The sequence below is a fragment of the Nelusetta ayraudi genome, unplaced genomic scaffold (assembly GCF_046127955.1).
Source record: "Nelusetta ayraudi isolate G7.1 ecotype Tasmania unplaced genomic scaffold, CSIRO-AGI_Nayr_v1 ptg000135l, whole genome shotgun sequence".
In the NCBI taxonomy this organism is placed as follows: Eukaryota; Metazoa; Chordata; class Actinopteri; order Tetraodontiformes; family Monacanthidae; genus Nelusetta; species Nelusetta ayraudi.
Genome location: NW_027466185.1, coordinates 22,112,525 through 22,129,906, shown reverse-complemented (window position 1 = coordinate 22,129,906; position 17,382 = coordinate 22,112,525). Strand labels below are relative to the sequence as shown.

Genomic DNA, 17,382 nt, shown 5'->3' with positions numbered 1-17,382 from the left:
GTATTGTGTGTCTTTTTATATGGAATAGAGAAGTTGTTGTTCGCTTCCGGTGTTATAAACTAGAAAGGCAGCGACCCCCAGCCTTGGGGTGCACCGTCGCTTTCGACTCCATCCCAACCCCCCGGCCCTGCGCTTGGAGCCTCCTCGCTCGGCTAATGGAGGCAGGCGCTCGCAAGCGCAGCTCTGTGCAGGAAGTGAACGGGAGAGGGCAAGGGCGGGCAGCTCGAGGAGGGCCAGACGAATGACTCCTCCGACGGTAACGCCCGGCTGCTTTATGGGATGTCCCCGGCCGTGAGCGATGGGGCCGCTTTCCTTATCTGTCAATTGGGGTAATTGCTGTTTGTTGGGGTCTGGCTGACGGATGGTGATGTGATCTGGGCGGGGTGTTGGGGGAGAGGAGGCGGGGGAGGGGGGGGAGGAGGAGGAGGAGGAGGAGGAGGAGGAGGAGGAGGAGGAGGAGGAGGAGGAGGAGGGTGAGGTCGTCATCACTCTTGCAGGTGTCGTCACCAGGTGGGATATCGTCGGCGAGCGCGTGCGATTGAATTCGAGCGGCAATGTTCTCGCGCTTTACATGCGCCTTGGTGTAAATGTGCCTCTTGTCCTTGTTGGCTCCTGTACGGCATCGTGTTCCTGAACGCAGCCACTCCCGAGGTTTGGAGCGCATACAGTGCGGAGCCACAACAGGTCGCGCGTGCATGCGACCGCGCGCGTGTTGGAACGCGTGCGCGTGGAGTTGATAAGAGTGCACGTGAAAGTCAACAGAGTTTGCATAAATGTTTTGAGATTCGTTCGCCCATAATTCATTGCTGCCTAATGGGCTGCGATTGCTCAATCTCTGCGCCGCAGACGTCTCGCAAGCGCCGAACCCGATTCCGCATATCAATTTGGTGGAGGGCTGGGGTGTGTGTGTGTGTGTGTGTGTGTGTGTGTGTGTGTGTGTGTGTGTGTGTGTGTGTGTGTGTGTGTGTGTGTGTGTGTGTGTGTGTCGGCCGCAGCCTTTTCTGCTCCAACAGAAACGTGCCCAATTCGGCGGCGGCACCCGAGTGACCACAAATTACAGCCCTAATGAATTTCCTACATCAGTGGTCACAAACCAATTAATGGCGCAAAAAAAAACAAAGACCGCGGAGGATAAACTGGCCGGCTGGGATTTTTTTTTATTTATCATTATTTCTTTATTTCTCTCTCTCTCTCTCTCTCTCCCCCCCCCCCCCCCCCCCCGCCCCACCCACCCCAACCGAAACACTAATTTGGATTTAGCTCCGTCTTTTTGAGCGCCGTCCACGTTCGCCAGCTGTCTCAAGTGCCATCCAAGTTGATGGGGACCAGCCTCCTGTCTGCCTGCCTTCCTGTCTGGCTGTCTGGCTGGCTGGCTGACTGACTGACTGACTGACTGACTTGCTGGACGTCCGTCTGCCGCTGTGATGCCGCGTTTTCTTTTCTTTTTTCTTTTTTGCGGAATGGGGGAAGCATGACTCACGGCCGGCTCTTCGGCGATACTTGATAATCGCTCCACCTGGAGCCGTGGGACCGGCCGCCTCGTCGCCGCCACATCACTCATCGTGCATTCCGTCCTCGCTCCCCCTCTTGCTCCCCCCCCCCTCCCCCCCCCCCATCCCCCTCCCACTACCATCTATCTTGAAGGGGGCCTTGGAGGTGACCTTTTGCCCCCCCCCCCCACCTCTGCGCGTGGCAGGTGAGGATTATTCCCCCCACCCCCCCACCCCCGTTGCCTCCCCACCTCTCCTGCACCCGCCGACACAACCTCCCAACCCGCCGCCGCCCCCTCTCTGCCGCAGCCTGCCACTGCCACTCGCCTGCCGTTTGATTTAATACCAGCCTAAGTGTGAATAAATTCCTGTCACAGCCCATTAAGGAGGCCTTGGAGAGATCTGGCCTGTTATTAATTCTCCACCGCGCCTCTCCCTCGCCCTCTCCTCTCTCTCTCTCTCTCTCTGCTTTTAGTTGCTATCTCTGCAACTACCCCCCCACAACCCACACACACACACACACACCTGCCCCCCCCCACGCCCCCTCCACACCGCCGCACCGTGCCAGCGCTTTTAAAAATACCCTGTTAATTACCGCCGCTGTCCTCCTTTATTCCAATGAATAAAAGGGAGAAATTAAAAGCCCAGTGTGTGTGTGTGTGTGTGTGTGTGTGTGTGTGTGTGTGTGTGTGTGTGTGTGTGTGTGTGTGTGTGTGTGTGTGTGTGTGTGTGTGTGTGTGTGTGTGTGTGCGTGTGTGTTCAGAAGAGCCGAAATTTTGTCACTCCTCTTCAGACCTGCACGCGTGAGCCACCGCCGTCCGCTTGATGCCCGTAATGTATTCCGGCTTCGGCGTCGCGGCGGCGAGTTTATCTGAAGAGCGCCAGCCGAGCCTGATAAACAGAGGCGCCGGCTGCAATAGGAAAAGGGCAGGAGGGACGGAGCGGGCCCGACACGAGCCCCCTCTTCATCCTCCTCTTCCCGCCGCCGTCCAACCCCTTTGCTCGTGGCCTGTCTTAAATCAGAAGGTTGAGCACAGCAGGTGGCGCTACCGCCGTCTTGTTAGCCGTCTCATACGTGGCCCGTCAGAGGCTCCCGTCATGCTGGGTGGGGAGGGGGAGGGGGGGGGGCTTTCTAATTGTTTCCGTCACTGGAGCCGTGCCGCTGCGACAACCTCTCTGCGCAGAGGGATCAGAGCCGCTTCTCCTGCCATTTTGTCCCATTTTAGCGCCGAACCTAAATATTTCTAAAGCGGCGTCGAAACGGCGAAATGAGCAATTCGAGGTGCTCGGGGGAGAGGAAAAAAAAAAACACCCGCGGTTCACCAAGCTTTGATTTGTAATTTTATTAGAAAGCATAATGGACGTACAGAATCTTTTCCGTGCGCGCCAAGGCTCCATTGTGCCCGTGATTTTCCAGCCGCACCGCCGGTCGGCCACTTGTGTGATATTACGGAGGTAAACAATGAGGTAAGCTCTGCATTGTTCCCGGTGCCTTTGGGACGGCTTTCCGAGAGGAAAGAGAACGCTCGGCAGGCAGGCAGGCAGGCAGGCCGGCGCGCACCTGCAGCGGAGGTGAGTCCCAACATGAAGGACCAAAGGTGCAGGCGCGGAGAGATGGTTTTAATTTAGTTCTAAATGAGGCGATGAATGGGCTGCACTTTGGTTGGCAGGGTTCTCGCTGGGAGGAAGGATGAGGTTTTGGGAGACGAGAGATAAAAAAAAAAAGGAACTGATTTCTTTGTTTGAAGCAAACATTCGTCGTTGGCGGAGTGCTGAGTTTTAGGTCTTTGACTCTAAAAAGATGTACACTGCAATGGAAAATCTCCAAGTGAAAATGTTTTCAGAAATGGGACAGTGTTTTTCGTGATAAACTTCTTTAAAAAAAAAAAAAAAAAAAAAAAAAGACAGGCACAGTCTGCTGTCGTCTGACAGAACATATTTTGATTCCCACTACTCTTGCAATGTCACGTTGGGTACAACATGAAATCATGTCTTCCCCCGCATTTGTCGACACAGTCTGGACGAGGTCGCGACCTCTGGGTCCTCTCCAGGAATCCGCCGCTTTCCACTGCTGAGCAGTCAAATTCTCACTGCAGCACAAATCCACATTGGCACTCGCGTTTTAGACGGGAGCCGCGAAAAAAAAGGAAAAAAAAAAAAGGGAAAAAAAAGGGAAACGTATCACCAAATGTAATGGCTGTTGTTGATGCATCTCCACAAAACACTGACAGCGCCGCCGTGTGCATGCCAGGCCAGTACACCGAACACCGAGCGCAGACCAGCGAGACAACAACGGCATCAGCGCACAGCGAAGCCGACGTGCACAACCCCACATGAGCCTCCATTGTTGTCGGCGGTCCTTGTGTTCACGGCTGTCTGAAAACATAACATTCGTCCGTGGCACCATTGTGTTTACGGCCTCTCCGCTCAGCCGGTGCACGGAGCCGGGGAAAGAAGGTGCCGAAAGTATTTCATTTCTGGCTCCAGTTTCCAAAAGGTTTGCGGGTTTCAGCGTCGATTGCGCTGTTGCGTTGTTGAGCTAAAGAAGAACCCCAAACTGAAATGGAGTCACATAACCAGGGCGCCACACGTTCGCTGTTTGAGGTTTTCAGGGTCAGGGCTGATACAATTGTCACGGCCCTCCACCTCCAAATGTTCTCCGACGCTGCCAGATAGCGCCCTCATTTCTGAACAGCTGCTGTAAGGGAGCAATAATTACGTTCGCAACGAGAAGGAAATCATCAGCCGAACCCACTGAGGGCTTGAGTTGCTGCTAATTTCTCGCTTCAAGGTTTGGTTTATTACTTCCGACCACAATGAAAGCACTTCAAGTTAGTTCAGTGTGGCAGGTTGGTTGTTCTCATCCTTACCAATCTGCAACCTGCCGCTCTTGGGGAGAGGTTTCTTTGTGCACTTTAGCATCGCTTTGAAGGACAAGTGTGTAATAGTTAGAGATTTTTAAGAAGAAACGGTGACATCACATTTTAGATTGCAGCACTCTTTCACCTAAGTCTACTTTGGGACTCCGTAGCCTCCCTCTCCCTTGCTTGCCAGTGAACTACGGTGGCCTGCAAGCACAAACCTGCACACCTGGTCCACCTTCTTCAGGAGGGCTGGATTGTCCACACTGGGCTTCCTTAGAAATATTGCGGCACAAGACGGCAGCTAACTGGGAGCAACATATTCCTATATACATGTAAGAACCGCTCTCAGGGTAGGAAAACCAAATTACTTTTATTGTACTGTAGGAAGACACTTTTATGTATGTATTTATGTTAAGCTTTTACCAATATTAAAATCATAAATTAAGCCACATTTTATACAAGGTCAGCGACTTCTTCCCACACCCAACCGTGCATGTTCAGAAAGGCCAGTAGCATTGGGATAGCCTTGCCAGTGATATAATCGCCTTTACTTCATCACTTGGCGTTCCACAAAAACTGATGGACCCATCATGCACTCGTTCTGAGCTCACTCCTGGCAGAGGCCACTGGGGCCGCGTCTGCGCAACTTTATTGTGGTACGTGTGCGGCGCAAATCTGCAGAATCCAGACATGAAGGTTTGCCTACAGCCTTTGATTCTTTTATTTGATGTTATTTCAATTCACCGCAAGAGTAGACACAGTTTTGAATTGTGGGCTTTTCTTTTTCTGTTTCTTTTGTTCGCACTGAATCGTTATTTTACTAACGTCTCAGTCCGGACATCACTTCTCTCTTCAAATGGAATGCGCCGATTATCTGTTTTTGTAAGGCTTTGTAATCTGTGTCCACGTAATGGGGAAGAAAAAAAAAAAAACAGCTGATGAGTGAAGCAGGTCAAGCAATAAATGTGCCTATTTTCAAAGGTTAATCAAAGTGGAGCGGAACACTTTTTTTTTTTTTTTTTTTGCTAGGTGTCTGAATACCTGCTGTTGTATTTAAGTTTCTGCCAACTTGCTTCATTTACAATATAAAAAAAAAAATTAGTGAATTCAACTTTTCATGTTGGTGGCAGGGCAGAAATAATTATGCATATAATCGGCTGTGAGCTCTGCAGGGATCTGACCAGAGGCATCCATTCCCAGATTTAGTCGTGGTCACACTTTGTTGTCACAAACCGACTGAAGACGTGTGCCGTGTCAGCAGCCACCGCTCTGCTCTCACGCCGTCGTTGGGTTTTCTTACAGATGACTTATTTATTTTTCATCTTGGCTTCATACCCCGTCTACAAAAACGACTCCTTTCCGTGCATGTGAAAAGTATATTCGGGCTGTTTTGACGAGGCTGTGGCGCAAATGTGGCACATTTGTTCAACAACATCCGCGCGCCGACCCGGAGGTCTCAGTCGGAATAAAACCTTCTTTTATCTTTTCAGAAATCTGCCCGTCTCAGCCTCCACACGGTGGAGGTAATTGGATCCAATATTATTGAGTTGGTAGCCGCGCTATCGGGGAGCCGATTTTAAGCGCTTGTGAGCGATTGTGCCGATTTAAAACATCGCCGACTTCGCGAGGCGTTATTCGGGGTTGTCAGGAGAACTGTTGTCGGCACCTGGAGAATGTTTGAATTAAAGGTTTTCGAAACGTCGCAGGAACCCTTTACTCCCCATTTAAAAAAAATAAAATAAAAAAAAAAAAGCCCTTGAAGTATCATGTTTACTCGCCGCGCGAGTGGTGCCGTTCAGATTGGTCTCGAAATGATTTAAGCTCCTGACAGACATCAGAGCGAGATGAAAGGAAAGAAGTCTGCCCGGCTGCGAGATTGAGGCGGCGGGGTATTGCTTTAGAGATACCGACTCTTTGAGCTGTCAAAACTCAACATTGACCCAGCGTATACACACTGAGATCACGTAGGGACACTCACTGTGTCTGTAATTCAGCTGTCCTAGCGTGACGGGTAGGTTCTTAATTTGTTGCCCAATTGTCAAAAAGCCGTGTGATGTCGCTGACTGATAAGGAGTTGGAGCTGCTAATCAGGTCTGAATGTTGTATCTGTAGGCCAGTATTTTATACATGTTATTGTGCATGTCTGAAATGTGGATTACAAATCATACGGATATCGTATCAGATCATTCAAAAGCTCCGACGTCTTATTTTGCAATTTCAACCCAACTTGTTAAAAAAGTACCCAAAAATGATCTTTGCTGCGACACAAACTCCAGTTCCAAATGCAGTCAATCTTTGCACCAGTGCAACTTGTAGTTCTTCGAATGCAGTTTAAAAAAAAAGACTTCTCCTTGTACCTCCCCAGGAAATGACTACATATGAGTGAATGTTTTGATTGAAGTTTGATTAGATTTTTTTTCTTTTTTCTGAACATTCAGTTGTTCAACTGGTCGTTGGCTTTAAAACATCGTTCCTAAAGCCTCCTTCCCTCTTCATTCTGTCTGAGAGCAAATACGCAACCAAGGCTCCAGTCGATGTAGCCACCTCGCTAAAAACCAGAGCGCTTAGAAGGGGGGCAAAGGGGACGCCCGCCCTCAGATATATCCGGAAGGCTAAATCGATCTCAGGCGCTCGGGTAACAGACGGCAGGCGCAGCAGGCTTTCCGCCTCAATGGCGAGGACGTGACGAAAGCGCCCCAGTCGGTAGGTGCATGCGAGGATGACAGCATGTCATGACTATTGTATTTCTGCCTCCCCTGGATAAGAAGGCTTTTATCCTCCTTCAAAATCCTTTTAAAAGGGCTCCGTTCCCTCGGGGAAGCCCATGGCAAACATAGAACACACAGGCACTTAAGCCTTCCCGTTGAGAAAAAGCCACAAAGTTTATAAAGTCAATTAAAGGTTTGGGCTTTTTTTCCCCCCAAATTAAAGCATCGGAATCCCTGCGGGTTCACTGTCAGATGGAGAACCAGGGTCCACTTTGCTTCACAGGGTTCCCCAGGCGAGGAACAGCAATAAGCTCCTTATTTCCTCCCTCATTTGGGCTTTTTTACAAAATTTCTGTTGCTCTCTTTCTTCTTCTCTTTCTGCGTTTTTTTTTTTTTTTTTACATCGCACATGCTGCGCAGTATGCAAAGTGCCCTCATCATTTTGCTGGGCATAATAAAGATAATATATGCTGGACTGTGATTTTTGCGTGATACACAAATGCATAATCTCAATAATAAATCACGAAGTAATTGAGTGAGCGAGGCGGTTAGCATGCAAGCAATTACTCAAATCATGTAACGCAAGCAAGTTGTGCATGGAGAGCGCACAAATCATGGGCACCATGTGCATTTTGTTGGACCGCGGGTTTTAATAAGGATGACTGCGGCACGGTGGTGCAGCGGTCGACCCCATTAGTGGTTCTTGCCCTGTGGCAAGAAGGCCATGGGTTCGATTCCAGCTTGGGGGGGGCTTTCTGTGCCGAGTTTGCATGGGCTCCCTTCGACTGTGAGGGTTCTTTCTGGGTACTCCTGCCGTCCAAGAACATCTGTGTTGGGTTAACTTGCAAATCCGAGTTGTCTGTACGTGTTAATGTCAGCATGCACGGATGTAAGTGGACGTTGAATGAACTCCAGGGTGTAACTCCCATCAACCGCGAGTGCACCAACCACACAGGCCAGCCACACCCTCACAGGTCAGGTCAGTCCCATTAATACAGCAATTTAGGACGTGGTTCTCGAGTGAGGCAATGCTTTCTCTGGAACGGCCCAAGAACTGTGACAGTTTAAGTCTCTCCAAATCTGTTCAAACATTCTGGCATGTGCCAGAAAAAAAATCTCAAACAATGCGGTGCTTTTGGCTACTTGGGTTCACTTTGGCTTTACTTTGGGATCACTTTGTTTTGGGTGTAACGGGTCAAAGAATATCCAATACCTTGCACTCTGCCAATACCATTTTCCTGGATGATGTTGTGGTTTGTGAGTCAAATTCAATAAGTTGAAAGACGCCTGTATCGAAGAAAATAAAAAAAAAATCCTTAACTTAATTTCACCCCTTTGTGATTGTGTGGGACAATAAACTTTTACGCCCCATTTTGCGCTGCAAATGCTGTAATGAAATTACAGACAACGTTGTAGAAAGCAAGGGTTTACATTTTAGTCCTTTGTAAAGTTTTTAATGTTCTAATTGCATCATCACCTTTTGCTATTTTGCATTGAAGTCCTCCTAACAAAGCAATTTACCCTGCATTATTATTTGCCAGCAGTTAGTTTGAGTCCCTGGTGTTTCCGTTAAGAAATCGTTCGACAGTATGACTTTGGAGAATGAAACGTTAACTTTAGAGAAATGAGGCCTTTCACTGCCCCAGAAGCGGATCCAGATCCAACCAGCTCGTGGAAACCCCCCCCCCCCCTCTGCTCTCTGCTCTCCTCCTCTTCTTTTTCCTTTCCTCACCCCCTTTCTGTTAATCTCCTCCCTTCTCCTCTATCTCCTCCACCCCTCCTCCAGCCCCTCTAATCTCCTCTCCTTACTCACAGACACTTACACTTGTAATTCCCAGCCAGATCCGTTGGAGTCAAAGCTGCGATTTGAGTTGCCGGCGACGGGGCAGATTAGCGGGAGGAATCCTGACCGAAGGCACGTTTCCGTTTTGCTTCCTGGATCGTGCGTCTCTCCGCCTTCCCGTTTTGTTTTCCTATTAAAATCCGACTTGTGTCTTCCTCGCCGCCACCTCAAGGCTTCTCATCAAAGCTCATCGGCTAGACCACCGGCCTCAATATGTTCCGAGAGCAGGATGGTCATGTTTTAAATCCTAGATTAAAATGTGTTAAATGGCACAAAAAAAAAAAAAAAAAAAAAAAGCTGATGATCGTATTTATATATTAATGTAATTACAAGATTAGCACGATTTTTCTATAATGTCTCATTCATTGGAGAAAAACCGCCCCAATTGGCTTGACTGTAGCGATAATGCAAGTGAACTATTTAATGTTGTGATGGCAATTATCAAGCCTGATAAGCCCATAGACGCAACCGTTGTTTGCTGGCCCACGTTTGGCAAATCCCAAGTGTTTCCAGATTACGGCGTTGGGCTGAGTTGTTGCACGGGGATGTGTCACCCTACTGCCGTCGCACAGAGCTGTTTTGAAGTTTCGCTAATCCAATCATGGCTAATTTAAAGCAATTTCCTGACAAATGGACTTCGGGTTAAGGGGCTTTGTGTTGTGGGAATCCTCTTTGACACACAAATGGCAGTACTGCAATTACAGCTCTGTCTTGTGGCAGAGCTTCAATTTAAGTCACGTGAGATAGAAAGTTCAAATGTGAGTTGCAGTCTTTGCTGAGGCACACTTGGTTCTGACTTTCATCGGCATTCGGCACTCGGTGTTTTGGTATTGTTTGGTTTGCGGAAGAGACCAGAAGTATTTTTGAAAAGAATCGGAGGGAAGATGGCGGTGAGATCTGGGTCTAATTTCGCGCCTCTTGTTTGTGTTGTTTGATTGAACCCTCATCGATTCTCAATGCTGAGCAAACTGTTTTTCCAACCTCAAGGTGATCATGAGGTCATTTTCAAACGGGAATCAAAGTCTTAAAATCATCTTCAATCATCTCGTCACTAAGAGCCAAACTGCAATGAAGCATCAGACACTGTCGGAGTAAAAGCTGTGGACGGAGTGCAGGAGCCGGTTGTGCAACTGCTGGTGCACTGAGGACCTTCTGTTTTCACTTTGCACAGCAGTTGGATCAGTTGATCTCTGAAACCTCCGTCGCCATCTTGCCAACCTTTGATTCCATAGACTTGACGGATAAAGAGGCAGGTATACAAGAGTGAGGCAGAAAACCACTGTGTGAAGCCACAGAAAGACAACCGGGTAGAAGAAGTTACATGGGCCAAGTCCATAATTCAGATTCTTAGCCAAATCTTCCTGTCTGGGAAATATCTAGTACCCCTTCTGTTAGACGGGTAACCCTGAAAACTCTCCCTCCCGATTGGGACAGCCCAGTCTTTCGCAGGACGAACCGATGATGGCCCTTTGTGAAACCATTGTTCCAGTTTTATCCTCGTTGGCTTTGGCCTTCAAGTTTGACCTTCCTTTCTAAATACGTTCTGTAAGTCTTTCTCCCCAGAAAGACACAGATGAATCAGAATTCTCTTTTTTTTAGGTTCCATTCCTTCTGGCGTGCCAGCTTAGTTACGCTTTAACTGACTGTGTTTGTTTCCTGACAACACTTTCCAGGTACAGGTTTGTTTTTGTTGTTGTGTTTCCACCTTTAGGGGAGTTTCTGTGAAGGTTTTTTTTTTGGCTCTCCGGCTGCTTCTTTTTTCCAGTCGTTTTGTTTGCCTTTCTATTCTGAGCTTATCTCTCTGATGTACGCTTGTTCCATTTCGACGGTGTGAGTTTTTGCGAGCACAGTCGTTATTCATTTTTCATCTTTCCACTGTCGGCACTGAGACTGAGAGTCTGCACAGTCACGCCAGAGACGAGTGAGAGCGACCGGTTGCGTTTCATTATGTTTGTGTCGCTACCAACGGCAAAAAGAAAAAACAACTTTATTGCTGTTGTCATAAGTGGTTCCCTGCAACCCGCCATTATTTTTGTTTCTCTGATTACTTTCTGTTTGCCGCCATCTAATGTCAGCAAAAGTACAATTCACAAATTGTCCGGCAGTGCCTCTGCCAACGACCTCAGTTGACGTGGAAGACACTTTTGAACAATCTGGGAAAACAATGTGTACGTTTGAAATGATTCAGTTCGCTTTGTTCATTTACTTCAGCTGTTATTTAATAAAACAACAAAAAGACAAATTCATTCACTTGATTTCCTTTTGAAATCAAACTGTGACCCTTCACCCTGTTGATTTTGGATCAATGGAACGTTTCGAAGCAAAAACGTCTGACCGCTCCCGGCCTTCACAGATTTGAAACACGTGTGTCAAAGTGCTGTGCCCCAATATTATTAATTGATATCAAGGGAAATAAAATGGGAGGGGGCGGGGACACCCGGGGCGAGTGTGAGCATACGAGATGCGAATTACATAAAAAAGACGGCTAATCTGACAGTGTGTTAGGCTTAGCAGAAGTTCCAGGCGCTGGAATCAGATTTGTTTTTGACCCCCCCCCCCCCCCCATCTGCCGGAGTTTAGGAGCTAGAGGGCTGCCAGACTTTGCCGCAATAAACAGATGAATCACAAAACTGTGAGGCTTTTCGACAAGGCCGGCTTTTTTTCCTACAGCCAATTGTGTTCTGAAAAGCCTCAGTGTAGATGTCCAAAGCCGCAGGCCACCAGGGGGCGAGCCGTGCTTTCTTTTTTTTTTTTTTTTTTTCATTCAAGCACTCGGGGCTTTCTTATTTGCACAGCTGCATGCAGTGGAACAAGCACTCGCGTACCTGTTCATTTGGACCCACCACATCTTCTTGATGTACCCCCCCCCCACACACACACACACACACACACACACACACACACACACACACACACGCGCGCACCCCATTCCGGGTCATCGTGCTTCCCGGCGCTCCGCTCCGCCGGTCTGACAGCGTCTCGCAAGCACTTCCCAGTTTATAGGAATCAGCCCGGCCCAGTTGGCGGGAGGCACTTTGGAGACTGGCAGCCCAGACAGCGCCTCCTTGTTTACTCTCAGCGGTTGAGTCGAGCGGCCACCCTGCCGCCGCTGACACGGCGTCGGAGCGTGTTGGCCGCCGGGATCGAAAAAAAGGCGTCAAAACATTGTTGTTTGCCCGGGCCGATGAGTGGCAGGCCGAGAAATGAGGGAGTGCATCCGCCCTGACTCCTGGAGACTCTTGAGTGTGTGTGTGTGTGTGTGTGTGTGTGTGTGTGTGTGTGTGTGTGTGTGTGTGTGTGTGTGTGTGTGTGTGTGTGTGTGTGTGTGTGTGTGCGTGCGTGCGTGCGTGCGTGCTCTGTAAAAAAAAAAGCCTTACACTTCAGACAAAGGCAGGGACGGTTCAAAGCTCCTTTCCTCCCGTTTGTTCTCCGGCGCGGCGCCCTCCTCTCCAAACATCACATTATAGGTGTGAAGGATTAAAGGGACGCTAATTAAAAGGTTATGAATGGAATAATGTCTCCCCGAGGTTGTCGAATCTTCTCTGTGATAGCAGCGGCCTTGTTATTCATACATCAAGATACGCCGGCGAGCCGTTTTCATAATGAACGCGCCGCGAAGGCCTCGCGCTGCCTCCGCGGCCCTATTTTCCTCCATGAAAAATGTGGAAATAAACGGCGGGGTCTTAAGAGGAGGAGCCTGCACTCGAGACTGCAGATTCAAAAGGAGCGCAATCGCTCTCTTGAAACCGGATCTGGCCGATTATGCCTTAACACTGGTGATGGAAAAATAAATCTTTGATGCTTCACTTGGTTTTGTTTTTTTGGGGGGTTTTTTTCAGTTTGTTTTTTTTAAGGCATCCCTTTAAATTTGAAAAAAAAAAAAAAAAAAACGTTCTGTATGCTTTGTCGTCTGAAGCGTTTCGAAACTGGAATTACAGAGGCTGGAAGTATCGGCTAATTAGCGCAGAGTGGATGACCGAGTTATTTCAAGACTCGCTCATCAGAGTAATGAGGCATATCCCTTGTCACACACAGACGCACGCGCACGCGCAGACACAGACGCGCACACGCACGCGCGCGCGCGCACAAAGTCAAAGTATGAGAAAGAGAGATGAATAAAGAGAAGAAAAGAGGAGCGTTTGAAAGCGGAGGGCGAAGGGGAGACGTCTGGAAGGCTTCCAAATGCTCCACTGTGGGACTGACTATCTTCAAGGACAATCGGCTAAAGACTTGATATTAAGAGAACTGCATGAAATCGATTGCTCAAGGTGTTATCTGCTCCGCAAAAAAAAAAAAAAATGGCTTGTAATTAGTCACGGCCGAAAGGAGTGCGGGCAAGAGAGTGAGATGGATTTCATTTTAATAGATTCCGCTGCACTGCAGATACCGTAGGTACCCCCCCCCCCCCCCGCCCCACCCCTTCTCTCCGGCTATCTTTCCAAAGAGAAGCAGCTGAGTAAGTCAGTGTGCTCTGATGTTACGCTGTTGCTAAATTTGCCTAGCACCTTTTTTTACATACATCTATACATCTATATGTATGTATACTGTATATGTATGTATGTGTATATATATGTTTATATATATATATGTATGTGTATATATATGTATGTGTGTGTATATATATATATATGTATATATATATATGTATGTGTATATATATGTATATATATATGTATATACATATATGTATATATATATGTATATACATATATGTGTACATATATATATATATATATATGTATATATATATGTATATACATATATGTATATATATATATATATGTATATATATGTTTATATTTCTATATATATATATATACATATATATATTTATATACGTACATGTGCATATATATGTGTATATAGATATATACTGTATATAAATAAATGTATATATATTTGGAGATCTTTTCCTCTCGCTAGTTCAAAAAGCAACTCGCCGACTGAGGCTGTACTTGCTTTTTTGTTCCGACTCGTCGTCAGCGCCAGATCAGCAGCCCGTGTTTGTTTCCGCGCAAAAAGCCGCTGCGACGAGGTGCTCGAGTCCACAGCGGCTGTTGACTCAGAGATCTCGCCGAAAGCCTTCTGGAGGAAATCGGCGGACAAAGCCGGCAAATGACTGACGGGAAGATTGCCCCAGTGTGTTTGCCTCCCTGTGATGTCCCCCACCCACCCCCACCCCCACCCAAGAAAAGCAGGCCAGATGTGTTAGCTTAGCGATTAGCGAAAAGGAGGGGGGGAAGGCGGCGGCCCCCCAAGGGTTTTTTTTTTTTCCTACTTAACCCTCAAACACAAGCTCTTTTTTTGGGGGGGGGGATCTTTTAGGTAGAAATCATCCAGATGGTATTGCAGATTGCTCTATGTGTGATAATGTAAAAATGTTGTTGCTCAGAATTTGTCATTTGGTTCCGTAAGCTTGCGTCTAGGATGTATTACAATGACGGAGGACGAGCGGGGGGGGGCGCTGATCCTTCAGGTCGGAGGTCTGTCAGCAGGTGGGAGATGGGGGGGAGGGGGGGGGGCTCGGTCTCGGGCGTCCTCGCACAAGCTGAGCCTGACGTTAACAGACGAGGCAGGTGTAACGCTGCAACGCTTTGTCGAATCCCACGGAGGAAACAAAACCAGCCCAACCGCTCACCTCCAAGGCCCCATCCAGTGCTAAGTGATGCCGACCTTTTGAAGAGGATCTTTCCTTTTAGTCCCCGCCAATGAAGGAAAAGAAGAAGAAGAAGTAAATACCTGGCGGATGAGCCGCGGCAGATAAAGAGCTTTGTGCGCCGCTTTGAACTCGCGTCTGGTGCCCACCGTGGACCAAATCCCAACGTAGCCTCAGACTTTTGCGGCAGCCGCTCGGATTTCAGCTCTGAAATGTGACTCGTCCATCTTTCCAACCTCCGGTAGACGGCGCTTTTTAGTTGGTTTTACAGTTTCACTTGACTGAAACTGATTCGAGGCCAACTGCTCAAAGGTGTTTTGAAAAATAAAAGTCTGCTGTCTGCAGCTCAGATTAGTATGGGTGCTGCTGTCGCCAAGATTTCATTCCAATCTGAGGGCATTTTTCCCCATTAAAAGAAAATAATGTCAGCACTGACAGCTTTTCTCACGTTTTCTTCGTTTCTGCTTCTTGCCTGACTGGCATGTTGCAACGACTCACTGCGAATGTTTCCCCTTCGATCAGCATTTCTCATCTGGTGGGAACTGTTTTGATTAGGTCGCGACTCTGTGGGCAGATTTTAAAATACGTATACGCATTTATAGAGAACACGTCGAGCATTTGCTTTGCAGGACGCACAGTTTAATTCAATCCTTTCAATAATTTATTAACTAGACCTGATAGAGAATGGGCTCGCGTTTTTGTTTTTGTGCAAGAAATTTGAGTCCAGTGGAATAAATTTGGCTTGCGACTTCATTATAAGGAAAAAAATATGTGGGTCCTGAGACTCCACCAGTTGAGAACCACTGCCTTAGACCACAGGAAGCTGCGATTGGGCCACTCGAGCAGCAAAAAATTCTGATCGGTCCGCTGGACCAGCAATGGACACGTGGTTTGCTCAGTCACCTTTTCAAGTTTTTCCTTTTGCGGAATCTTTCCCAGACCGATGGGGACTGTTCGTGGGATGGGAGGTGGAATTGGATTGGAATGGGTTGGAAAGCCGCACTCACCCTTTGGTGTTATACCAGCTATTCTTCACCTACTCGCTCATATTGATGTAGTATCAAGAGCTTTGCACAGAACTTCAACCAGAGCAACGGTGTGCTGTGCCTATAGTGGCCGGTCAAGACCGCAGATTTTTACCTGTATCCTCTGTGTCCCTGTTATACCCACGTTCTCCAGCAGAGATTACCTTCCTCCCAACAACTCCAGGACGTGGCATATTTAGCCCTCTGTTTACAGCCGCTTCAGAACACTCACTGCTGGCTTCCTGCTGAAAGTTTTGCCGGAACTCCCACGTGTTCAGCAGGGCGAACCGAAACAAGGTCGGAATGAAACCCGGCATGGGGTGTTGACACAAACACTGGAGTGGTATCAGTGTGGTGTCTCCTGGTGCACGATACCCTCGCGACACCACAAAAGGGGCCGCATCCTGTTTTTCACATAAATCTGCTGAAAAGTGGCACAACTTTTCTCATTTGGAGAAATTTTTCACAGGCAGTCGAGAGACTCGTACAACTCCTAGAAAAAAAAACCAGCAGGATGAATTTTTTATCGTTTTTTTTTGCAAGAAACATAAAATATTAACTTATCTCTCACTTTGTACCACATTTTTGTTAAATTGTTTCTAATAAGAAAAGGCGTGGCTTTCTTAATATGAAAGTGTTTCACCGTTTTGTGTTTCTTTGTGGGGTTTTATTGGCAACTGATGGCATTATACAAATCTCTGGGAGGACCTTTTTCTTTTTGTTTTGGTCTGGGATTACTTCGCATTCTTTGTTTTTTTTTTTGTCCGATGAAATGTTTTCCTAAAAGCAGGAGGGAAAATACAGCGGTAGCGTTCTTCTTAATTAAATGACGGCGTCAGAATGCATTTAAACACATCTCGTTAAAATTTGGAAGGAAGGGGAAATCTCTCGGCAGCAGTCATTAGGAAAGCGATTATATCAGGAACTCCGCAAAACTAACGGAGCAAATAATTTGCAGGAAACCAACAGAGGTGTGAGGTTTATTTTGCTTTTCATCGCACGAAGAAGTGCCTCGGGGGGGGCGCGAGGGGATTTAAATTGTTTATCAACCAGGTAAAGTGAATAATTCCTTCCCTGACGAGAACACCGTCTTTCTGACTGTTTGGCGGAAGTCATTATTGACGCGGTCGCCGATTGTCCCCGTCTTTCTCTCCTTGCAGAAGCTCAAGCAGAAGAACCAGCAGCTGAAACAGATCATGGACCAACTGAGGAACCTCATCTGGGAGATCAACTCCATGCTGGCCGTCAGGAGCTGAGGCCTAATTGAAGGAGGTGGGGGTGGGGGTGGGGTGGGGGTAGGGATTGCGGGGACGCTGACTGGAAGGTGCGACAGGGTTCCCGCCGAGGCTGCACTTTACCCGGAGGACTGAACTGAGGGACTCGGGGGTGGGGGGGGGGGGGCAGATCAGAACCCTGAAGAAGTCGACGAACCTGCCGGAGGATGAAGGAGAGAGGAGAGAGGTGAGGGCGCCGGTGATCACGGCAGAAGGAAAAAAAAACATTCAACCCCACAAAGCGTCTTTGGTCTATTTGTAGGTACCATCTCAATAAAGGGCTCGCGCCCGTAGAGGCTCAGCCGTGCACTTTTATTTCATCCTCCCGTCGTGTCCGTCTGTTACTTCCACGTTTCAGCGCCCTCCAATCCAGTCAAGGCCTCCGTTGATGGAGCTTTTTGTTTTTTTTTGCGATACGGCCCCCTGGAACCGTGTCCAAAGTCATCTGCTATTCCTTCTGTTCTTTTTCGCCTTTATCGATCTGCAATCTTCGCCCCCCCTCGCCGCTCCCCCATCTCATGA

General features: G+C 47.9%; 1 protein-coding gene across 3 annotated transcripts in view; it reads left to right on the top strand.

Moving 5' to 3' along the window:
* The window catches only part of med30 (mediator complex subunit 30), a 35,042-nt gene extending 17,867 nt beyond the window's left edge, over positions 1-17,175 (top strand). For all 3 annotated transcript variants that reach the window (XM_076011288.1, XM_076011289.1, XM_076011287.1), the window contains exon 5: positions 16,747-17,175. In XM_076011288.1, coding sequence (XP_075867403.1) covers positions 16,747-16,842 — 96 coding nt within the window. In that variant the 3' untranslated portion in view covers positions 16,843-17,175. The remainder of the gene's footprint in view (positions 1-16,746) is intronic.
* Positions 17,176-17,382: the final 207 nt, after the last annotated feature.